The 25,379-nt window shown below is 38.8% G+C and overlaps 1 protein-coding gene across 1 annotated transcript in view; it reads left to right on the top strand.

The window, feature by feature from the left end:
* Positions 1 to 7,945: 7,945 nt before the first annotated feature.
* Positions 7,946 to 25,379, top strand: part of LOC311164993 (interleukin-6 receptor subunit beta-like) — a gene marked incomplete at both ends in the record, with an annotated part of 32,602 nt that continues 15,168 nt past the window's right edge. The window contains 8 exons of the mRNA XM_084224700.1: positions 7,946 to 8,026; positions 10,172 to 10,358; positions 12,581 to 12,692; positions 15,922 to 16,088; positions 17,153 to 17,292; positions 22,329 to 22,470; positions 22,640 to 22,722; positions 23,798 to 24,008. Of these exons, the coding sequence (XP_084080826.1) occupies positions 7,946 to 8,026; positions 10,172 to 10,358; positions 12,581 to 12,692; positions 15,922 to 16,088; positions 17,153 to 17,292; positions 22,329 to 22,470; positions 22,640 to 22,722; positions 23,798 to 24,008 (1,123 nt within the window). The remainder of the gene's footprint in view (positions 8,027 to 10,171; positions 10,359 to 12,580; positions 12,693 to 15,921; positions 16,089 to 17,152; positions 17,293 to 22,328; positions 22,471 to 22,639; positions 22,723 to 23,797; positions 24,009 to 25,379) is intronic.

Genomic DNA, 25,379 nt, shown 5'->3' with positions numbered 1-25,379 from the left:
AAGAACTACTCTCAAGAAGCTCTTCAACCCGTAGTATATGGGTATGGGGTTACATAAAATAGGCTGCTGCAGATAAGACATTTCAGATCAGCATAAAGTATTTAAACTATAATATGACTATAATATTCAAAACACTGCTGTTTCCTATAATTACAGGATAAGGAATCATAGCCTGCTACATGCAAAGTTAGTCAAGTGCCTTTATTTACCAGCAGCTATTGGAATTCTACAGCTTCATTGTGCAGTGGTGTCTGAAAAGCCACTCTCAAACAAAAAAAGCTCTGGCACTTTTAAGTAACTTAGAATGTCTCACTATATTTTTCCCTTTTGAAATGGGTTAATAACAATCAGGAAAATGTTGTTGGTTTGATTTGCACATTTGAACTTACAGAAAATATCAGATCTTCCACTTTATATATTGACTTTCACAAAGAATACAATGGCTCCATCAAATTCCCTAGAGCCTCTGAAAAGATATTTCAACAAGAGTATCAGAATCTCCTTCAACTTTGAGATTTGTTCTCTAAAGCCTTGAAGGTGATGTGAGAGAAAATATTTCTGAATCTTTTGATCTCCGAAGATAAACTTCCTTGAGGTGAACAGACTAACTAGTGCAGGAGGCACATTAATTGCTTCTGGGCTTCACTATAATTTTTATTTTTAAATTACTTAAATTGAAGTAATTAAATTACTCTCCTTTAAATAAGTTGGAAGAAAGTAATGTAAAGAAATGTGACCTTTCTTGGATTTTTTTCCCTCTCTTAACTGCTTCTTTTTTGTGATGAGCTTATCCAGTACCATAAGTAAGAACTTGATCTACAAAGATGTACAAAGCCTACTCAACACTACTCAGAAGCTTATCAGAGTTTCAGATCTGTGATGTGTGTGTTATTTTTTTCTTACTCTTCATTATTCAGAAACTCAGTCAAGCAAAAAGGCATTACTGGATTTGTGTCACCATGAGGCACAGCCAAGTTTAAGCAGCCTTCACAGAACTCAGGTTTTGAATGGAAAAAAATAGTTAAAGGGGAGATAGAGGGACAAGATCTACTTTCCACCCAAAGCAGCATCACTAGAGAAGGGCTGATAACCGTATAATTGCATGAACTTTGGCAACAACAGCCCCAGCTCCACTACTAACAGATGTGCAGTGCCAGGCCTGTGGCTTTTTACACCAACCTGACAATACTCCCTTCCATTCACTGTGTCTTACCTGGGCCTTCAACAGAAACAGTCAGTTTACATTGGATACTAGGAAGAAGCTCTTCACTGTGAGGATGATGAGACACTTGAATAAGTTACCCAGAGAAGGTGTGGATGCTCCATCCCAGGAAGCATTTAAGGCCAGACTGGATGGGGCTTTGAGCAACCTGGACTAGTGGAAGGTGTCCCTGCCCACGGTAGAGGGGTTGGAACCAGATGGTCTTTAAGATCCAGTCCAATCCAAACCAATTCTATGATTCTATGGCCATATGATTCTGATTTTATGACCATGGGCATTGCTTAAGTCATGTTTAGTGTTAATGCTGATGATTTCCTACTCAGTGAAAAATTCTAGATACTTCAATAACCACAGAATGGAAGGGACTGAGGAAGACAGTGGCAGAGGGCCATCAGGAGCTGCTACAAAACATTGGACATACATTGGATTTTGCATTTCACTACCTATCCATGCTTATTGAAGGATAACATTAAAGGCCATTACAGCCAGCCAAAATTATTGAATTGTGAATGCCTCTTGTGCTAAGCATTTGTGATGTCACTTGTAAGGCAGTATAATAAAAATAAGGAAATCCAAATTTTCTTTATTGAGCTGTGATGGAATGATTGCATGAAAGGCTGCTTCAATTTTTTTTTATCATCTGGAGAGTCTGCTGTGTTTAAAGAGAATACTGCTGATCTCTGAACTGTCATTAAACATGGAACAAGGGCCATTGCCACAATGACTCCAAAAACAAGAGATTCAACATAAAGGTGTCTTGAAAAATTGTATTCCACTGTAATGAAAGGAACTTCCTTTTCTTCTGTCTAAGAAGAGCAAAAATTGCTTTGTGGGTATTCCCTTAAAATTCTGCCTCCAAATTATCCCAAAATATAAAATAAACTAGACTTTCAAATACTTTCTCACAAATAGCTCTCAGAGATGCACAGTTATGGAAAAAAAGCTTTCCCTCAGGAGTAGTGCCAATCAAAACCAATACATTTTAAGTTGGAGCCTAACCAGTTTACAAACATGCTGATTGCAAATGCCTCCAACAATACTGGAACTGGCAACTCAGAATCTCTCTTCCTTCATTTAAGAGCCTGAGGCAGAAGGGGTAAATGAAATAAAATTGTTCTCTGTTTATTGCAATATTGCTTCTTCCTGTATGAAAGAGTTCTTTCATTTTGTTTCACTTCTAGAAAAGTGAATTTACAGCTAAGAATGGAATTAATTCTCCTATTTCTTTTACTACCAAAGTGATGCTCACAGTAAAGTGGGTCAAATAAAACAGCTTTTCTCTTCTGCATAGCTTCTGCAAAACAAGGTCTTGTCAAAACAAGCCATCTCTATCTTTCCTCCATTCAGAGTCGATATGTCTCCTTCCCACGGCAGAGCAAGCTCCTGTGGTAGGTGGGGCATGACACCACAGGGCTGTTTACATGACACAACACTTACAGACTGCCAGCAGCTGCTTTTCCCAGATGTCAGGAGCACTCCCCTCTTCAAGGCCCTGCTTTGGTGAAAGACAGGGTGGTAGGTAGAGTGACCAAACCACTTTCACATTCCTCTAATAATCCCAAAGCAAAAGCAAACCTCTCAAATAAATGTATCTCAAGTATGAATGTCCCTTGTCCTGAATCACTGTAAATCATATTGATCCCAAGAGGCAGCATTTGCTTTGCCTGTATATACACATGCCTGTGTATACAGCCATGTGTGACAGAGAATAGGATCCTTTAGTACTTGCACTGTTTTACTGGGAAAAGGTATCCCTTTTCTGTGCTTACTTTATGTTTTAAATCAATCTCCCTCTAGGCATTGGGAGAGAATGGAAAGATCAAGCGGGACATGCACAGACAGCCCAGCTCACTGCTTGCTCTTGCTCTTGCTTTGCCAATAGCCCAAGTCTGGGACTTCAAAACTACAATTAAGCCTTTTCTCTTGACTGCAGTTCCACACCATCCTGCAGCAATCCTTTCTGTAACCTGGAAGGCCTGTACTTTACATATTTCTCACATCCTTCTCAGCTGAGGGCTGAAGCCTACATATTGATCAGCTACTGTTTCACTGCTGAGGGCCAGTGCCTGAGGAGGAAACTGAGCTCTAAACCAATGATCTCTGTGCATTATGTAAATTAGGAAAAGACCACAAAGATTAGATACAAACTTCCCAAATTTCAGACTTGCTTTGTTCAGTGTACGCTTTGGCATGTCATTTCACTCCAAATGTGATTCCTGTTTTCCCATCATGGTCCTTCCACAAACTTTCCATCTTCATGAAAGAAGGGAACTTACATCATGGTAATTATGCAAACTTTTGCTTTCATGAAGCCACTTTCACCATGTCCACTACCACATTAAGTCTCATGCTGAGAACCAATTTAAGTAAATCTGTCACCATTTGACAGATTTAAGTTCATTTCTTTTCCTCAAAAAATAAAAAAAAAAGAGGAAAATGTTTTAATTAAACCTTCTTAACTGAAGAGACCTAAGAAAGTTTTGCATTTTTCAAAACAGGAGAGGGAAATTCACAGAGGTCATTTTGGCATTATGGCATCATAAGGAATCCTCAGTAGTTTTGCTTGAAATTATTCCTTTTTTTGTCAAAGACATCCCTTAGAATCTTTATGTTCCATATTTTTTAAATCACAACTCGTATTGGTTAAACAGCAGGGCCAAGTCTGCACCACAGAGATGCATCATGCTGCTGCATGCTACAGAATTTCCCACGCCAGCCCTCCTTCCTCTCCAAGTCTCTGTGGCACACTTGCAAACTTAGACTGCTCAGTGCCATTCTACTCCTCAGCATCCAATTCAGCCACAGGAAGTCCTAAAACTGTTAAAATTGAAAACACCTGCCATTTTGGACTCAGGCTTCCACACTCCATGGCTAACCACTGAAACACACTTCAACAACTCAGAAATAAAAGCAGGACTGACTATTTGTGGTCAGTGGGAGGGCTTCACCTTGACAGCACCCTCAGCCAAAGAGACATAAAATAGGGGCAACATTAGCAACAGCCTAAGCAGCTGTTTCTCTTTCCATTAGAAGCAAAACCTCAGAGAATCAAACTGTACAGAGAGAGACTAATGATATAAGAGGGGAAATGGAACCTTTCTTGTGTAAAACAGACTGGAAAATAATGATTTGTTTAAATCTAGCAAAACACAGGCTGATAATCACTATGGGAGATGAAAGAAAATATTTTAGAGTAAAGAAGGAACTCTCAACAGCGATTGCTAAATTCAGGAGCAGTCTCTTGTATGAGGTTAAAAAAAAATCTACCCTTAAGATGGAACAAGTTCAGTTCACATAAGAAATTGCAAGAAGAATGCTAGCAGAGAAGAAACATCAGGCAACCATGAAATTCCTGGTATTTCTGTGTTCCTAGCAAACTTCAGCTGGAGGCTAAGAGTGGATGGGAATGTTTACACTGTATTACGAATAAACTAGGAAATCTACAAGTTGACAGACTTTATGGAGAGACAGGTCATAGTTTAAAGAAGCCATAATCACAGTTGTGCAAGTAATCCATAGGCAGGCAAATAAAAATTAGCAGCTGCAAAGATGTTTAGTTCAGATCTTATGCAGGCAAACCATAAATCAGAATTTCTCAGCTGTTAGAAGTATACCTTCACTACTAGGATAGTTACATGTTTTGCATAGGAGCACCCTTTGGAAGCTCTTACTGTGATGTGATGCTTCAGATTAATAGTTTAAAAGCTTAAATGAGATGTGGCTCACAAGACATAAATCCTTATTCAAGAGACTTTTGTATATCAATTGTTATTGATGTAGAGCAAGAATAATCTTAATGGGGAGCTCAAAACAGCCATGCCAGGAGTCCTAAAGAACAGTGGTTAGTCTCATGAGCAAGGTCCTCCTATAGCCAAACCAAGTTTAAGGCATCCCACCTTCTGAGGAATTGTTGGAATCACTGAACTCTGAAAGATACAGGGGCTAATGAGAATCATGACACTGTTATTTCAGTTTGGCAAATCTAGCCCCTCCCTGGCTTTCTATTCTACACATGAACAGCAGATAGCTATTTGTGAATTATTTTAAGATGATTGAAACCATTTTGGATAGATAATTGAATGATGCCTCAAAAAAATTTCGTCCAGGTTACCTAGTACATAATAGTAGCTGAAGAACAAAATAAATGGCCAAGAGTAGCTAAGACACGAGTGTGTATACATGCAGACTCTCAGAACTCAGTTAACCATAATTACTATTTTTAAATAATTTTTTTCTAAGCCAGGAAATGCTTGAAAACATCTAAATTGAGAAAAGCTAATGACTTGGCAGACCAGTTATGCTGGATAAAATTCTGTGACAAAAATTGTAATGCAGAAAATCTGAAACTAGCAGTGCAAATACATTCATTTTTACTAAGGTGGAAATGGTAGGATAAAATACCATGAACACAGAATACTACCCTTAAAAAAATTCACATTTTCCCTTGTGCTAGGTAAGCTTCTTCATACTGCTTTCCTGGACTTTCTTCAAACATGCTTTCTACAATCGTTTTGTTTCACTGGCAAGCAATCCCAGTAATCCCAGTGGGAAAAGGAAAAAGAAAGGTAACTAAGATATATATATATATATATATATATATATATATATATATATATATATATATCCTTACCTCAGAGATTAAAACACATTAAAAAGGCATTTAAAAAAAAGCCAAACAAAAACATATAAAAGCAAACAATCCAGCCTTCCTGTAGACTTCAAAAAAGATAAAGATTTCTCCCAAAACTGTGAATAGGAAGAGCACAGACAAGCTTTTGTCAAATTCTCTTTGGTTCTACATCACATATCCCAAAGTAACTCCCTGTAGCAGTTGCAAGCCCACTAGGTAAACCAAACAGGATAGTAGGGAAGAGGGCTTATATTCTTTGTCATGCACTTGTACATTTAAAGTACTTATAAGCATTTAATAAAGTCTTAAATGTGATGGAGAAAGTTAAGGATGATCCTTGTTTCTCCTCTTGGCTGCACAGGAAGAGATAATGAATGTAAATTGAAGCAGATTCTCACACTGTATTTTCGTAGCAGTCAGAGGCTACTAAAACTGATGAATAGGATGTGCTCCAAGGTGATCTAGCAGAAGTAAAGATCTTTGCTAGTCAAACTCCAATACTTAAAACTCTGGTCCTGCACACAGCTCAGCCACCATGTAAGCGAGCTCTGTTGTCAAACCACAAGTCTGAGCTACCACAGTGATAATTTTGTCCCATCATCTCACAAGCAAGCCTGTAGCACTAACTGTGATGCTAGTAGTAACAAGAAGTTACCAGTCTCATCCAATCATATTGCCTTGACTCTCATAAATATTCTAGCTGATGCACTAGGCAAAACCCTGCACCACATCATTGTCAGTGATGTGGTATTGGTGAGACTCCAGATCCAGTCTAGTATAAGCAAAATTTAGTCTACATTTGTCTTAATTCTTTTTTGTTTCTTCAAAGGAATCTTCACCCCAATATATAAATGTCTGTGATCTTTTTGCATTCTGTGTTGGGTGTCTAGCCTATTCAGGCACGTTTATGCTTCATCTGTAATTGGAAGTTTTTTAATCTCCAAGGCAGTCTTTCATTGGCACTTTTATAACCTCTGCCTAGCTGATGTGTTGGGTAAAACCATGTGGTTTTCATTAAGATAACATAGAATTGTTTGAAAGGTACGCTGTTTCATATTGCAACTTGAACTCAGAAAGGGTGAAAGTGTGCATGGTGGAGACCCTCCCTACCACAACAAATTACCCCCAGGGGCTATAGCTGATGGCTGAGTGGGAATTTTTCTTTCCCCAAAGATCATATGAGGTTTGCTCACTGAATTCAGATATTTATGTATTTATCTGGAAAACAAAGCCAATCTGTAAAAATCTGCCAGGTATTTAGAGACTGGAAGGTCTGCCTATTGGAAGCAGGTATATGAGAAGTAACTTATAAATATTGTATCACTCTACTTTAGATCCATAAAGAAAAGATACATAATCTCAGTATGTACTACTAAGCAGCAAAATCTGAATTTGAAATTGCTACAATATAGAATTTGCTACAACATGCCTAAAAGAGATCACCTCTATTGGAGCTGTTTATCAAAGAAACAGCAAGCTACCAAAACCACATACTGATTCAACCAGGAGACCTCACCAGTTTGTACTTCAGACAAGGTAAGACTTCAAGTAGAAATGCAACATGCCTTTCCTGATGTAGTATCTCTGCAGTCTGCCTTCTGCTTCAGCCGCCCACCAGGACCTGAATGCACTTCAACAAAGTTGCTGGTTACACATAGCACAAACTGTCTTGGGACATACTTAAAACTCCCAGCAAACAAGATTTCAGACCCTTTCTGGTTCATTAGCATTCATGGGCACATTATTGACCTGCAAAAAATGCACTCAGAAGTTCATGGCTTGACCAGTCCTCCCCTGATGTGCTACAAGAGCTGTAGCTCCACAGGAGCAGAGCAGGAGGAAGGGGCCCATGGCACTTTCCTGGCTGAGCCTGCCTGTCTTCAGAGATTGTTTTCCCTTTGAAGAGCAAGAGGTAACAGATGATGTTGGGGAAGGGAACAGAGAAGGATGTGGGTTTTTGATTAATTTACATTGTCTAATCCAGTCTAAATGGAAAGGTTCATTGATTTCAAGTCTACAGTCTGGGGAGACCAGGAGCCTGCTGTGTCTTTTACTGCAGAACTTATATGAGGAAATGACAGGGAAAAGCACTCATGGAGAACTTCATCGAGAATGATGCACAAACATCAAAAAGTCTGAAAAAACAGCTAGGTCAAAGTGATGTAAAGCTGGAAGTATTCTACAGTCATTCTGCACTTTAAAACATATCACAGAAGATGGCATAATTTATCCTCATCTGAATTAACAGGAAAGCCTCAGGCATTTACAATTCTGACAGAAGTTCATCGTGGTGAAAAAGCTGATATATTAAACATTTGAAAAAGTGGTTCTAGCAAATTTTACCTCAAATATTATAATTTATCTTTTGCTGTACATTAAGTATATAGCAACTTGATAGCTAAACTGTAGTAAAAAACTTGGCCTCACCCAAATGTGAAATTCCAGTTTTCAAGATTATATCTCCTCTGCTATTTGGACTAGTAAATTAATTTCTGTGCTTGTCAGAATTAACTTTATTCCTTCAAATGACAGTAGCATTTATACTGAGACCTAAACCTCCAGCAAAGATGATATGGACTTCCTTCATTGGGTTTATTTCTCTCCAATATGCTCTGTCCTAAATCTGTGCACACTAAATCCAGTGCTGCTCTTGCATTGAGTTACTTACATGGTTTTTATTTAGGATAGGTTGTTTTGAATGTGATTATGCTGAGAACATCAAACCAATACAGATAGCTGTTAAAGTTTTCTCCATCTCTTGACTTCTACACTATTCTGAGTCTCTAGATTTGAAAGCCCACTGTCAAAATCTGTCACATATGACTTGCATTTTTACTTTATCAGTTTCTCCTTATGATCACAAATTGACACTACCCTCTTGACTATTCTTTGTTGGAAGTATTGCTAAGGCCAAATTTTGGATCTCTCAGATAACAGGGGCTGTGATCCTGCAGGCATACATTGTTATCTGCTACCCCTCAGCATTTTGGAGCTCACTCCCAAGACCAATGAATTTGTGACCAGGAAGCCCCTGTAGCACTCAGAATTCCTTGATCACTTGCCTTTCACGACTGTGCCCTTCATAAAATCTGATAAGATGTGGTTGTTGCATTAGTCACCCACTCCTACTGCTGACCATGCTGAGAAGCATGCCTCTCTCTTTGGGAAAGTGATTAATTTTAAGCAGATTTTTTTTCTATTCAATACTCAACCTGAAATTTACCATGGTTGCCAAGATAAGTTAATAATTTGCCTATCTCCAGGTAAGTCTGGATCCAATCTCTGATAGCAGCTGTCTAAGCCCAGAAGGGAAATTTTCCACAGTAGAAAAATTTTCTGAAAATTTCCCTTTACTGCTGTAAGAGTAACAGCTGTTACGTCTTTGCTGGCTTCTGTGTTCAGAATGTTCTCTGAATTAATGGTGTGGAGCAAACATCTGATTTATAGCTATGGTGACTTTTGTCTGTATTAGGGCCCCAGTGTAGGTACCAGCAATGTAGATACAGCATCTTTGAGGTAGGGAAATTACACTGAAAGATAAAAGAAGTCAGGAAGTGAAGACAAGTTAGGGTCTTCTGCTGCTATTATTTCTACAGTATTACAAGAATTCATATTAGACTCAGTCAAACACCTTGACTTCCTTTTTACTGATATGAATATCTCTAATTTGCAGTGACAGTTAGGGTTTTCAAAGGAGTTAGAGGTACCTAAGCTTAATTCAGTTTGCTCTGCTGATACTGCAGACACCATCAAGAATCTCACTGTGAGTGCTTACAAAAACCAGGGTGGAGAATTCCTGTTTTCCTGAAGGATTTTTAGGACCTTGTAAGTAAAATTAATTGCACAGAACTCAAGTGTTCTTCCCATTGTCATCGATAAACTTGTTACTTTTGTTCAGCCAGTAGCAGGATAGGTGTTAGAATGAATAGGAAGTTTGAAAAGGAAGTGTGAAAATAGACTGAAGGCAGTGTAATGTTGATAGTAATCATTATGCTTCTTTACAGAGAAGATGAAGAACCCTCTGCTGGCAGCTATCTTTTTACTTGTTAGAGGTGAGTTTTCATATACAGCACAGCTTACTGCCGCTTATGAACAGTAAAAATCCTTAATGCTACTCAAGGATGAGGCTGTACGGACGAAATCATGACCAAATTAAATTCTGTGAGTAGGAGAAGCAACCACCAGCAACATTTTTTCCTATTTCTTTTGCGGTTGTCTTGACCAACAATTCCTTTTTTCTTTTTTTTTCCCTTTTTTCTTTCTTCCCCCACCCCATCCCCCCGCACCCCTGTGCTCCCCAGATTCCTGCCGCTGCACAGACTGGAACTCTCCGTTCTGCCGGCAGCTGCCAGGTGGGTGGAACGCCGGGGTCCCGGCGCGGTGCCCGGGCTCCGGCGGGCGCTGAGCTCTGCTCGGGGCTCCAGCCGGAGCTCAGCAGCATCGCTCCTAAAAGCACGCCCGCCTTTCCCAGAGGGAAAGCCCGGCCAGAGCAGCACGGGCAGATGTGTGAGGGCAGGGCGCCCGGGCTAACCCGCACGCTGTGAGTGAAAGCGCAGCCAGCGCATCACAAATAGCTGCCGGTCCAAAAGACCACGGATCCTCTAATGTTTATGTGTGATGGATATCTCTGCTTTCCATTCAGCTGGGAAATTACTGATGATGCCGGGAAGGAACAGTACAACACATTTTGATAGAGAGTATTACAGAGCAGTGGGTGGTCATCTGATGTACTTTGTGCTGGATTTATTGTGGGCAGGAACATCCTACTTGCTAACAGACGCAGGAGAGATTACAGGTTCTTGAGTACACAGTGACACTGGGCAAGACATCTGCAGGAGGACTATGTTCTTCTGAAATTAGCCATGGATAATTTTCTAGTCCTTGCAATTAACTTGCCAGACTAAACTCCACTAAATCATTAGTGAAAAAACCAGATGCTCAGGAAGAACAACAGAAAGTTCTAGAGTGAAAAAAAAATTAAAGGTAGGTGGTTTGGGGGTTGCTTGTTGGTTTGAGTTTTTTTTTAAGTGGAGAAAATGAACTGCGTTTTCTTTAGAGCAAAGAAAGCACTAGAATAAAAATTAAGGTGCATGTGCATAATATTCACAAACAGGAAAATTGAAAATAAAAGTGTGCATTCATTATATTCATCTGGACAAAGCAATGTAGAACTTCAGTACATTGGGAGTGGGAGGATGCTTTGGGGTGTTAGCCAAGCTAATACACTATTTCCAAACACGAAATCTACTATTTTTCCTTTGTCTGCTCTAATACCATAATCTCGTAGAGAAAGACCAGGGGGATTTTGCAAAACTTAGAGCATGAGGAACAACCACTGTTCCTCCGTAAGCAGAGACAGGTCTGCAATATGGTAGACACCATGTGGATCTGAGTTAATAGAACTCTTATTTCAAATAGTGTCAGGAGCAGTATATTACCAATGTATTGACATGAAGTATTACAGCAGTTCTAAAAAGATTTTGTTTTCAGGTGTTTCTTCAAAACAACAATAAACACCAAGTAAGTGTAAGGTTTAATTCAGAGTAAAACAGGAGAAGAATGTGAGAGCTGTTGACAGACACTATGTTCATGGGTGAGGAGGCCAAGATGTGGTGTGGTGGCCAGACTAGAAAAGCAAAGAATTCTCCAATGTTTCACATTGCTATGGAAATAAGGGAGACATGATCGCCTTCCTGAAAGGAGGAACCTCTGCACACCTGAACTGATGCAGCATAGTTTATTAGAAAGTCATTATTCATTTAGTATGAGAAAAGAAGTGTCATAAGGTAGGGTATTAAAGTCAGTACTATACTCATTTGACACACTTCTTTTTCCAAAACTCCTTTTAACTTCAATATGTATTTGTCATCTCAATGATTAAAAGAATGTCAAGGATCTTTGTAACTCAGTTTGTAGGAAGAAATGAGGAAAAGAGAACTGATCTTTTAACTCATAACCTAGGTTATGAGATACCATAACTATGCTACACCACCAGCTCCAGACATATTCATATTTACTTGTCACATAGCAAAGTATTTCTTATTCAAGATTGATAGGCCTATTGGCAACTTGTTAGACCTAACAGGTATGAAGGACGTGTGACTCTACTCATCAGGAAAAATTCACTTTGAGCACCCCATTACTGTTGGGATCTGTGTCAACTTTTCTGAACAACAACAACAAAAGAATTGGAGTCCTTTTCAAAGGAATTTGAGACACCATGACTGATTCTTCTGAACTAATAGTCCAGACAGTAAGACACAAAGCAAAAGAAGAACAACAGTCATATTTTGTCATTAACATTTTTGTTAAGTGATTTTTGAAATACTGTCATAAATTTAATCGCTAAAGACAAAAAATTAGTTCCTTTAATAATGTCATCAGTGCTTACTTTCACATCAACTGAAAAAAAAGGTATGTTCAGTTGCAAAAACAAAATCCCCATATTTGTCTTTAAAAAATTAATAACAGGTAATTTTATACATAAACGTGTGTTCCTCCTGTTTTATAATGCATTCTTTATAAAGTTGGCAGTTTAAAAGTAATATTGGTTTTATCCAGCAATAGTGTGTTGTTCTGAACTTCAGATAGAGATTGATGGTTTTGACTGGAGTCTAGTCAACTAGTTATAGCCTGGTTTGTATTTGGTTTCATTACTGATAGTCCCTTTGAGTCAGTTAATTGTTGCCTGTGAAAGGTTTTTTCCAATGCACATTTCCATCTTTCAGATTGGGACAATGAATTGGTGTGTTATAAAGAATTAAGTGAGGATCTAACCTGTACCTGGCTGCCAGTACCTAGTGCTGCAAATACAGTTAATTATACTGTATACCTAAAATGGTAAGTCTGAAAAGTTGTCTCAGAAAACAAAAAGATCTTGCTGTTAGATGTGGTTCTCATCGCTGGAGTTTTGTTCCAGTGTACTTCATTATTTTAGAGGTTGTTACACAAGGCTAGTCAATATCTTTCATCACTTCTCATCAGTATCGATTGATTTGTAAGAGCTTGGTTAGAGAGTGGAGGGTTGATTTTGGCTAGACATCACAAAAACTGTTCTATTCCTCCCCTCCTCAGCCCAACAGGGCAGAGAAAATATGACAAAGGATTATGGGTCAGGATAATAACAGGAAAAGATCTTTCAGCAATTACTGACATGGGCAAAACAGACCTGACCTGGGAAAATAAATTTAATTTGTTAACATTCATCAGAGTAGAGTAATGAGAAATACAGCTAAAACTTGGAACACCCTCCCCTTCTCTGTCCCCTTGTCCCCATTCTTTTCTTCTTACTGGGCTTAACTGAATTTTCTGCCTCCTCCACCCCAGCATTGTAGGGAGATGGGAAATGGGATTGTGGACAGTCCATCACATGTTGTGCCTGTCACTTTTTTTCTCTTCTGACTCTTCCTCTGATCCAGCATGGGAATCCTCCCACAGGAGACATGGACTCCCACAGCCCGTCATTAACTCCTCCAACATGAATGCTTCCCATGGGGCTGCATTTCTTCATTAACTGCTCCAGTGTAGGTCCCTTCCATGGGGTGCCAGCTCTTCAAGAGAAGCCTGCTCCAAAGCCGGTCCCTCATGGTTTCACAAGCCCTGCAAACCTGCTGCAGTGTGGGCTGCTCTCTGCTGCTCCCACATGCTCTCATTCCTCTCTGCCAGCTGCTGTTGTGCAGCAGTTTTTTCCCTCTTTTGAATGCATTATCCCAGAGGCACTACCACCATGGATGATGGGCTCAGCCTTGGCCAGCAGCAGGTCTGTCCTGAAGTCAGGTAGAACTGGCTTTGTTGTACATGAGGAAAGCTTATTGCTTACTCATGGAAGCCACCTCTGTAGCAATCTGCTCCCCTGCTCCCAAAACCTTTTCATGCAAATCCAATACAAAGTCTTTATACATCTTACCATGACTCTAACACATTCTTTAAATCATTATTGCCAAAGATCAGCTTACTCAATTACCTTTATTTGTAGATATTGACTTTTATTGACTATTCAACAGATGTATTTAAGGTAAAAGAAAAAGAAAACCAAAATATTGAAACATAAACAGACACATACTAAACTTTTATTTATGTACTATGTATTTTGCTATAGCATGTACCCAAGGAAATGTCAGATGTAGCATACTTTCTGGTAATTCTGAATTATCAAGCAGTGGTTTAACAGATGGAATGAACCTGTGGGGTTAATTTTGAACTGATTACCTCAAATACTCAGTATCTTCAGTTGCAGCTGCATTACAAAAATGAATTTCCTCATTTTATATCTAGATATTTAGAATCTCCCATGAGATTAGGGGCATGTTCAGAAATAGAAACGTGAGATCAGAAGACATGATCTTTGCCATGAGACCGTATCATGGGGTACATAGAGTACAACACTGTATACCATAGGTAAATTCTGATATTCAATGCTGATTGTTTGGCCACATAACCACCCCTTGTCATTAAAAATGAGCTGTGGTTAGAAACATCTCCTAAAGCTAAGAAAATGTCACCACACTGGGAAATTCCCCAGGGTGATCATCTTCACATTGCACAGGAGCAAAGAAACCACCTCAAGGCGGAGATTACTCCCCCCCTCACCTTTGATATTTTCTCACTGGAGGTAGCAGCAGGTACCAATTTGCAATGAGCTCCAAATTCTACTGTCTTGCCTCTTGGAACTTCAAGGAATACCATTTTTTTGGAAGGGCAGAAACATGAAACAGCTCTGTTTCTGAAGAGATGTTATCAGTTGAAATACTTTTAAGCTACTTGCTCTTAAATTCATAAGCCAAAACTAGACTGCTGTTCCCAGGCTGTAGGGTTGATGTCATGAACAGACAAGACAGATAAAAGAATGAAAGAGGATGTCAATGGGGAAAGAGGGAGACAATTCCCTGGCAGAGGTGGTGATGTTTCCAAGTCAGAGTCAGGACTATAATATCAATCTCCTAAATTTCCACCCGGTGGTCTTGAAGACAAACTTACTATCTCCTCTTCTGTTGGGTTAAAAGGAAAGAAAAAAACCCCACATGTGAAAGGCTTTTACCTTGCCTACAAGAGGGTATCACCCCTTCCTGCATGTAACATCAGTTTGACGTTGTAATAGTTCCTCGTCCTTACTCCATGTGATTAAGTTGTCAGGAAGAAAAAGATTAAAGATAAACACTCCCACAGAAAAGTTCCAACCAAGAATTCAAAATCATGCTTTAAAATTTTAATGGCTGATTCACAACTAGCCTGAAGCAGAAGACAGGAAAACCTTCAAGTGCTTTTTCTCAGGTATTAAATATTGAATCATGATGTGTGTAATTTAGTACTTGAAATGCATAACTAGGAAATTAGCATGCGAGTCCCCCTCATAAAGAACACTGAACTTGAACTTGCACAATTTCAACCTTGGAAAAATCTGTCCTGTGTGTGGCAGAGATTAAATGAGAGAGACAAGAAAAAAAATAGCCAGCAAAGTTGTATGCAAGGCATTAAAACTCTTGGACTTCCTGTGCTGTGTATATTAGGTATACCAGGAGAAATCTACAGGGCTGAGGACTCAGGTGACATTTAAATATCTCCATCAAACTCTGACAATTTGCAGGAACAGAAGTCAGAAGACAGGCATATAAAAGGCTTTTCATAACTTTATGGTAATTTAGATTCATGTAACTGGGAAATTTTGGGGTTCAAAAGGAATTTGAGTGCCCTTTTTGTAAGAGGCAAGGCTTTAAGAAGTAATTTCTAAGCTAATTTTATACTTTCAAAATGCTTTGTATATCCCACTGTAAGTACAAAAGGTCATACAGATCTTGTTGTATCATGCTATGCCTCAAAAGTTTAAGGAATTCAACAGTTCTCCACCATACAAGAATTTGCATATTTAAATTTGCTAGGGTTACTGTGGTGCATGAATTAATCTTGCTGTTTCAAGCTGCTCAAGGTGAACCTTCAAGATTTTCAGATGTGGAATTATGTGTAGAAGTATCTGAAAGCTATCAATTGCTATAATTTTGCTTTCTTGGGCAGGGAGGAAAAAATAACTATAATCCAATAAAATGTTTTTCATTCTGCTTCCTTTTCTCTGAAGGAACAAAATACAAAAACTTTTTCGGCGAAACACATCATCACCTTCCATCACAATAGAACGAAAGAATCTCTACATTGAGAGATTTGCAACCATTTGGATAGCAGTGAATTATGGCCATGACACCTGTGCTAAAGGAAAGAACATATCAGTTTTACCAAGCAAAGCAGGTACAGCGTCTTCACAAGTTGTATTGCTGCAGTGCCCAGCTAAAGCTGCATTCTATAAAGATTATTTCCAAAATTTCAGCTCCCAAACACTCCTGTTATTTTTACTGATTCAGAGAGCTAAGATGCAGTTTGACTTTCTTGAATGAAGTTCGTAAGAGAAGCCTGTGACATTTTATGGGAGAAGGGTTTTACTTTAAATATTTTGCTTATATTTAATATCCATATCCAGAAAAATATATAGTAATATTTGTGTACCATACTTAACCAGCTTTCTATGCTCTCTTTTATGGTTTTCTGAATTTCTTTGTATTGGTTTACAAAGAGCAGATTGACTCAGCACTGTGTACCTAAGGAATCCTTGATGTAGGGGATTAGAATTTTGAGAAAACTTTTCAAAATTCAACTCTTTTCTGAGGCCACTTACCCATTACACAGTGCTAAAAGAAAGTTATGAAAAAAACAGCCCTATTTATTAGGCCCTTCAAATGTTTATTTAAAGATTCTCTACCTATCTGGTCACTGAACTGATGTTAAGAGCTTCTCAAAACTTTCCATGCTCAGACCAATCATGGTCCAAGGAAAACCAATGCTTCTCCATTGGGATTTACTACCAGTACAACCCAAATTATCAATAGTGTAACTGTTACTGAAGACTTTTGGACACATTGTGTTTATTGGAGAGGAAAATGTAAGTATATTTGCACTTACTGAAATTTAAAGATATTCTGGATATTTTTATAGAATTCATGATTACACATGATTACAGGTACTCTTGACGTTTTGATTTTGCCTTTCAGCCTCACTCAGAATAGCAACTGCTTAGAAAAAGAGTGTTCTTGAAATCAGTAGAAGCATTTACAAAAGAAAGGCAAGAGGAACAACTGTATTTTGTTGATGTCATAAAGATTAAGTAATTATTCATTTCCATAGTGCTTTGAAGTCTCACAGCATTCAGTATTGTATGCCAAGTCTTATAATTTTTATAGACCACACTCAGCAAATGTAATTACCAAAGTTTTCCTGCTTCCCTTGTGTTTTAAACAACTATATCTCCCCCATTTTAGGAAAGTGCTTGTCACCATCTAACATAAATGCTTATCAGATCACAAACCAATTAACAATAAAGTGGCACCTGCCCACAGCTCATACACCATATGAGCTGAGATACAGAGAGGCCCTCACAGAATCTGCTCCATGGACACTGGTAAGTACTTCCAGATGACAATCTCATGAGAATATTAGGTGCTCCAATATCAGCTCAGCTGCACGTATTGGATGCAGCACAAGGATTGCAAGATGGCATAGCAAGGAGTCATTTTGTAGGCAGATCCCACTAAGGCACCTTAGTTTGGTTCTAACAAATCTTGAAATGTTTGGGAAAGAAGGAATAGTAGCTTTAAACAAAGTAAAATAGAATAGCTTGTTACCTGTTTCATTAAGCTACCACTACAACTACCAGTGATGCAAAAGCTGAATATCAGAAATGCCATTTAAACTCAGACCCAAATCATACTTCCAGTGATTTGCAATATTGCTCTTTTAGCTGCTATCATTACATTTTCAAACAGATTAGAGATCAGGTGGCTTTGTTTTTTAAGGTAATAATTCATACTTTAAACACTTTCAGTTAGTGTAAGTATTCCAGATTTTCTTCTTTGAAAAGAAGAGAAATAATTTCCCTGTAATACAGTCATAGGATGGTTTGGGTTAGAAGGGTCCAACCAGCCTAGTTCCAACCAGCCCTGTCATGTGCAGAGCCACACTCTAGTAGACCAGGATGTCCCATGCAAACTGGCCTTGAACACTTCCAGAGATGGAGCATCCACAGCTTCCCTGTTCCAGTGCCTCACCACCCTCACAGCAAAGAATTTCTTCCTAATACCTAATCTAAACCTACTCTCTTTCAATCTACACCCATTGCCCCTTGTCTTGTACTACCTGCTCTTTCCTCACAGGAGAGGTATTCCATCCCACTGATTTTGTGGCCCTCCTCTGTATTCATTCCAACAGGTCCATGTCCTGTCCTCCCTGCTGGGGACCCTGTCCCTAAAAATTGGGAAATAAACTCTCCATCATATTTGTTAGACTACAGGAAGCCAACATTATTAGCAGTGCTGAATGCGTGGCTAATTCTCTTCAAAGCATACATGGCCAGTAACCTCAGAGACCAGGTTATATTTCTGAAACTATTGTGTTTTCACGTTTCCTGAAAACATGCATATATGCTGATTATTTCCACTTGTTTGGATATGGTTCCAGATATTCTGACAAATCTTTTTTCCTTGGGATTATGTCAAATACGTCATCAGATCATAATGTACTTCTCTTATGATTCTTTGCTCTGATACACAGTCCTTGATCTCAAAACAGAGATATTAGTTAGTACATATTAAATCACTGATAGAAGTAAACAAGAAAGCATTAACAGGAACAAGTTTATTAGTCACAGATGTAGGGAGTTAGCACAAGGCCACATTAATCTCTGGTATTTGTACTAAGCACTGTATGTACAAAATTAAGCACTAACAATGAATGTAGGGGTCATGCTCTATTGTGCTAAATTTAAAAGAATTTCCAGCACCTTCCTCCACTGCTGTATAGATGACTTCTTACAGGACTATTCAGTAACAACCCCAGAGCTGATGCAGCCCTGCAGTGGGGTCTCAGCAAAGCAGAGCAGAGGGGCAGAATCCCCTCCCTGCCCTGCTGCCCACCCTGCTCTGGGTGCAGCCCAGGACACGTGTGGCTCTCTGGGCTGTGAGTGCCCATGGCTGGGGCATGTCCAGCCTCTCAGCCAGCAGCACCCTCAAGCCCTTCTGGGCAGGGCTGCTGTGATCTGTGCATCCCCTAGCCTGACCCTGGGTGGCTCTGACCCTGGTTCAGCAGCAGCTGGTCTTGAGGTACCTATGGTCCACCTCTGGAGCCTGTCCAGGTCTCTCTGGATGGCATCCCACCCTGCAGGCATCACTCAGCCGGGAGTCATCTGCAAACAAGTCATTACTGAAGATATTTAATAACATTGGTTGCACCCACTACGGACCCCTGATAGACACATCTTGTCAGTGATGTCCACTGGGATTCTGAGCCACTGTCCACTACCCTCTGGATGCGACCATCCAACCACTTCCCAATCCACATCACAGTTTACCCATCAAATCCATCACTATCCAATTTGGAGGGAAGGATGTTGTGGGATACAAGATCAGTTCCAGTTGCATTTTAGGACATGCAATAAGGCACACCAACAGGGCAGTACAAAACTAAAGGGAATATCCAGGAGATGGAAAACGAGTCATAATTTCAATAATGTCTGCATGTGGCAGCAATGGGTGCTTATCCTGCCCCTTCCCATCCAGCATATCAAGCAAAGGCTTCTCCAGCAGGCAGGCGTGTATGCATATGTCTGACTAAGTCCCTGAAATTGTCTGTTTTTCAAGCTCTGTTATTTTTATATGTGTTAATCAGGTTTTAAATATGCATTTATCAAGGAAAAGAAGAAAACTGTTTAAATAGCAACAGTCCCCACTTTTTGGGAAATTCTGCTCACCCAGGAGCCTCTTTGCTTCCTTTTTAATACAAAAATCTCCCTTGTTCTTCCTTTTGTCTCAGAAGACTGTTCCCATTTCTCTTGTAGCTGACTGATGGTTTTTTTAGCCACTTCAGAAGAGGTACTTTGAGAAGCCCATGTAAGAAACGCTTCATCTCAGTACAAAGAACACTCAGGTCTTGGAAAGGTCTCCTCGTTCACTTTCATACGAGTCCTAGACCATCCTAGGGCAGCCAGTTACCCAAGCATAGCCCACCCAGAAGCACAATAGGTAGACAACCACGTGCAGACAGTCTGGCATGTGGCATGTGGAAGAACAAAAGGTTAAGAGCAGTATGAATGCATGCCCTGCAGGTTTTGGAGACAGGAGAGATGGAAGATTCACATGAGTACTGTGGGAGACTAGTGCAGACGTCCACACTGGGCGACACAAATGAGTAAGACTACAGGTCATGAATATTCATGATCTCCCAGGTCCCAGCTGATGCTGAATTTAGGCTGTAATCTCTTCCTAATAATATAAACATAGGCTAAGCTTGCAGATGAGTAAATGAGTATGGCCATATATTGTATTTACAGGGAATGTCCTGACTAAGGCAGGAATGATGCATCTGACTCCATGTTCTCCAAAGGCTAATTTATTACTTTATAATACTATATTACATTAAAGAATACTATACTACACTAAAGAATACAGAAAGGATACTTACTGAATGCTAAAAAGACAATAATGAAAAACTCCTGACTCTTTCCAGAGTCCCAACACAGCTTGGCACTGATTGGCCAAAGAGTGAAAACACTCATACCAGAATCCAATGAAACAATCACCTGTGGGTAAACAATCTCCAAACACATTCCACCCAGGAGAAGCAAATGAGATAAGAATTGTTTTCCTTTTCTCTGAGGCTTCTCAGCTTCCCAGGAGAAAATCCTGGGCAAAGGGATTTTTTCAGAGAATGTGAATGCCACAGCCATAAATGCACAGAGGATGTATACAGCCAGTGTTTATCAAGAGTACGATAAATGTAAGTGTAATCTAATTTAACATTTGGGTTTCAAATCCATTCCACTTCCCTCTTTTTTGGAGTCTTTCTGTAATATTGTGGGTAGTGGGATTCTTTTGCAACCAAAAAATGATATGAAGTTGTCATGGACAGAGCAATACCCTTCACTCATGAGAAAGAAGTTGTTTATTGATATAAAACAGAAATCTAGCAAAGTTTGATAGGGGTTTAACAGGAGTAGATAGCAAGGAGCACTTGATTACTTCACAGAGAACAGAGTCAGACAGAACTGTGAGGAAGATATTTTAATTGGGTAATGATAGTTTAAAAAGGCCCCCCTTGCATTCTAAAATGCTTCTCAGAGTCCCTGCAAGTCTAGTTGCTTCTGGATCCAGACTTAGTCCCAGATCTGGTCAACAGTTTATGTCCAAAGAATTGTATGTGCACAATCAATCCTTTGTATCACTTAACTGAGATTTAAAATTTTCTGTGTATTAATTTCCAATTCACTTATCAAATATCTGATGAAATGAATACTCTCTCATCCTTGAGGGGTAATCTTCAGAAGTAGTGTCCTTACTCAAGACATCCCATTGTAGAGCCCACTGCTGTGCAGGAGAGCTCCAGAGGCTGTGGAGCCACTATTTAAAGGGTAAGATGAGATACTTAAAGATATATATGCATGCTCTCTCCAAATATTAGTTTCTTCCAAAGCTCTCTTGAGTTGAATCTTAACCAGCACTATGAGTAGGTGGATGAACTGTTAAAATCAGTCTTTCATATTGTTATCTTATCTTTTATGTTGTTATCTGTCTGCCCGAATCAACTTTGAGTCAGATACTGGTCAAGACACATCTAATATGACTGCTGATAGTGGTTATCACTTAATCAGGATTACAGGAAATAAAGGTCAGGATGGAGGGGAAGTGGAGGAGAGGGAGGTGAGCACACTCCCACAGAAGTTAATTAATTAACTTATTAAAAACTAAAGTACTGCAGAAATTCAAAGTGAAAAGTTGCTCACCTTACAGTGGGGCTTTGTTGTTTTGGGGGGGTTTTAGGGAAAAGCTTAAGTGATAACAACAGTTTCCTACTGTTTTTCTCTTATTTTCTCTGCATTTTTCAGCTCAGGCTTTTCCTTAGACATGGGTGGTGTCTTTGTTTCAAGAAAAACTTAATTCCCTGAACAGTTACTGGGGCTCCAGTGCCATCATCAGTTGCAGATGCAAATCTCTTCTGCAGTGCCAAGGCATACAGCCAGCCACATATTCACTCCAGTCATGCTGTTTAAGACAACAGCCATGTGGATCTATTCAGACACAATGACACTTTTAAAAATTAGGGCTTTTTTTAATGTTTAGTTTTCCCTTGATTTCTTGCTCTTGGGCATGCTAACAAGGCTTGGAGTTAAGTAAATTTTTATTTTTCAGTATATGTAATGTCTAATTGATTTTAAAAGCAATATTTAGACCAGGTTACTTACTGACTTGAGTAAGCAGAACAAGTTCATGAAAAAGAGGGTGTTGCCTTGAAAGAATGAAAATACCTTGACTAAAATATGCAATTATTCCTATTTGATGACAGGAACTGACTCTACTTTCAGCTGAGTCAGAAGACTGGTCTTGGGCTGAGAAAACAATTAATATAAGATAATTTTATTGTTGTTACATAAATGATTTTTTTTTTTAGGTGCCTGTAGGAAGTAACGTTTTCAATGTCACCATTTCAAATTTAAATGCTATGTCTTCATACATGGTTCAGCTCAGATGCATACCCAAGGATGGTCTCAACTGTGTTTGCATTTGGGGCAAAGAGATTTTGGTCCCTCACAGTAAGTGAAATGTAGTTTCATCCTACTGGTAGTAAGTATGAATGTAAAGGCTTTTCCAAATTCTTTGTCATATGGAATAGAATTTTCAGATACTCTTGAAAATATGAACATCAGAATTATTCATTTGAGTGCATGTTCATTTGAGTCCATCTTTTTCCATGTTTACCAGAACTCAGGAATAAGCCAAGAATATCATATAATGTAACTACACAAGTGTCTCCAGGAAGAAGAAGTGTTCTTCTGAAGTGGGAGGTAAGGTTCACTTTGAGTCTGGGTACTTTCTGTTATGTATATGCTATTTATTTCTTGTATTGCAGGGAAAAACAGACTTTCTCATTGAATTGAGTCTACCCTTGATAGGCAAAAGGCATTGGATATTGTACACTTGCTGCAGAATTCATTGCATCTGTATGCTGATGGTTTAGGAGCTAGAATCTAACAGGGAAAAATTATTTTAATTTATATTCCTGAAAAATTACTAAAACTTCCTTTCTTTTCCAGGGAAAAAGCATGTTTTTATTTTAAGAGCTTCCATCTTCATCTGAAATCCCTCACAAGATATGTGCATCTGCCTTTTAAAATAGTAGATGTCTTCCTGTCTATGTTACTCCAAAAGTATCCAATTATTTCATTAAGATAACCCATCCTCGCAGCTTCATGGTATCTACACACTATTAATTTTGTGCCAGAAATAACAGACAATCTTGATTTTAGAAATAATCCTTGAAGTATTCACAGGCCTTCATGCATCAAGTTTCTGTCTATATTGCACTAATTTCCATTTCTGTGCACTCATTTTCCAATCTCTTATTAAGATTAGTGCAGTAAAATAATGACTGAACCACCACCAGGAATTGCTACCAATGGATATTTAACATGTTCCAAATTTGTAGCATAATTGCTAGCACTTGTCTTTAAAGATACTACATACCTAATCCAGCCCTAGAAGATGACGATATCCAGAGGCATAAATTTCAATTAAACACCTCTCATTAACTTTCAAGTTCCTGAAAATGAGGGATATGTTCCACTGAAATGTAGAGAATGTTGCAGCTGCTTCACTGCTGTTATTACTAATTGCATACACATAACTAAGATCTCAATTAAGGAAAATTCTTAATTGCGTACTTAAATCCTCTCAATTTAAGCATGCTCTTAATTTTAAGGAAATGCTTTGCTTTATTGATTCCTAATGACCTAATTAAAACAATGTGATTTTATCCCCATCATTAAAGACTACATTTTGTTTAGAAAATTAAATGCCTCTTGATTTTCTGCATGGGACATAACAGCATTTATAGAATAATAATGTTTTTCCTCTTGCTAGGTAGCACAAAGCGAGAATGTCCTTGGATATTATGTTAATGTGGAAAGAATACCCAATAGTTGCAGCCAACCACCAAATCACATCTCTCTCAAAGACAGAACAATTCTTGTTAATCTCTCCATGGCTTACTATAGACTCAATATTTCTGCCTATAATGAAGCAGGAGAATCTCCACGAGCTATCTACATTGTCCCAGAATTCTCCGTAACAGGTATTTACCTTATCACCTATTTACCATAATGGTGGGGAAGTTTTATGACCAATCTCTAAGGCTACTTTTTCACAGACTTTGGGATGGGTGAAAGCATTAGCTTGAATATATACTAAGCTAATATTTTTACATGCTAGGAGTCAGGATTGTTTCTTAAGATACTTCAGTAGAAGTTAACAGACTAGCAATTTAATATTCATTTTAGCACTTCTTTCTTGGTCAAGCTAGAGGAAGTACCATGTATTGGATCTACTTAGGAAAATGGTGGATTTTACTTAGAAAAATGGTTTATGGACTGTCCTCCCTATCAAGTAGGTGCCAGTGGTGTAAAAAAGTTCACAGAACTATGTGCAAGTCTAAGTTCTGGAGCTAAATAACTATTAAGAGACCTGCTACTGTCCTTTATTTCAGTATTATTCTAACTGGCACATAGAAAAAGGAATAGATAGGATGTACATGTCACATTAGGATGTACATGTCACATTCTAATGAAGATGTAAGCTTTTCTGAGGCCTAAATAGACAGTCTTTTCATTTAAAGAATAAAACTTATTGTATAATGTCTTCTTTATAATATAAACGAGTTTCATGTGTTACAGTCTTGAGGTGTATTTATTGCAATATAAGAAGAACCTTCTTACAAAGATTTTTTTAAATTCAGCTATAGCATTAATAAAGAAGTGTGCAAGTACCCTTGATCTTCTGATAGCTGCAAATGATTGCTTATCCAGAATTTTCTAACACTCCCCTCATGCTGTTCTCTTTTTCCTTGCAAAGAGGTAACAGCTTGATTTTGCCCTTACATTTCAGTCCCTTAGATCTCTTCTGATAAAATATATCCTACCAGTTCAAGCCACGTTTTGACTGACAATTAGTTGTCTACTGAACCTCTGAGCCTGTATTTCACGACTCTCTCCAGATGCCTGTTTCTGTTGATTGTACTTTAGTGCAGCTTCTCTGTATCTATCATTAATTACTGAGAGGATACTTGCATTAAGTGCATTCTTAAGATAAATTCCTTCTCGGCATACACAACTGTTTGTCAGCTAGTACAGTAAGTTTCTTTACAGAATGACAGAATCAATCATTTTGGAAAACATCTCTGAATCATTGAATCCAACTTATGGCCTAACATTACCCTGTCCATTTGACTATGGCACTAAAGTGACACATCATCTACTCTTTCCTTTAGCATCTCCAGGAACAGTGACTCTACCACCACTCTGCACAGCCCATTCCAATTCCCAAACTCTCTTTCTGTGAAGAAATTACTTCTAATGTTGAGTCTAAACCTCCCCTGGAACACCTTAAGACTATGTCTCTTGTCCTATGGCTCATTGCTTGTGAGAAGAGACTGATGCCCACCTGCTAG

Source organism: Fringilla coelebs (genome assembly GCF_963513975.1).
Source record: "Fringilla coelebs genome assembly, chromosome: Z".
In the NCBI taxonomy this organism is placed as follows: domain Eukaryota; kingdom Metazoa; phylum Chordata; class Aves; order Passeriformes; family Fringillidae; genus Fringilla; species Fringilla coelebs.
This window is presented reverse-complemented; position numbering and strand designations above follow the sequence as displayed.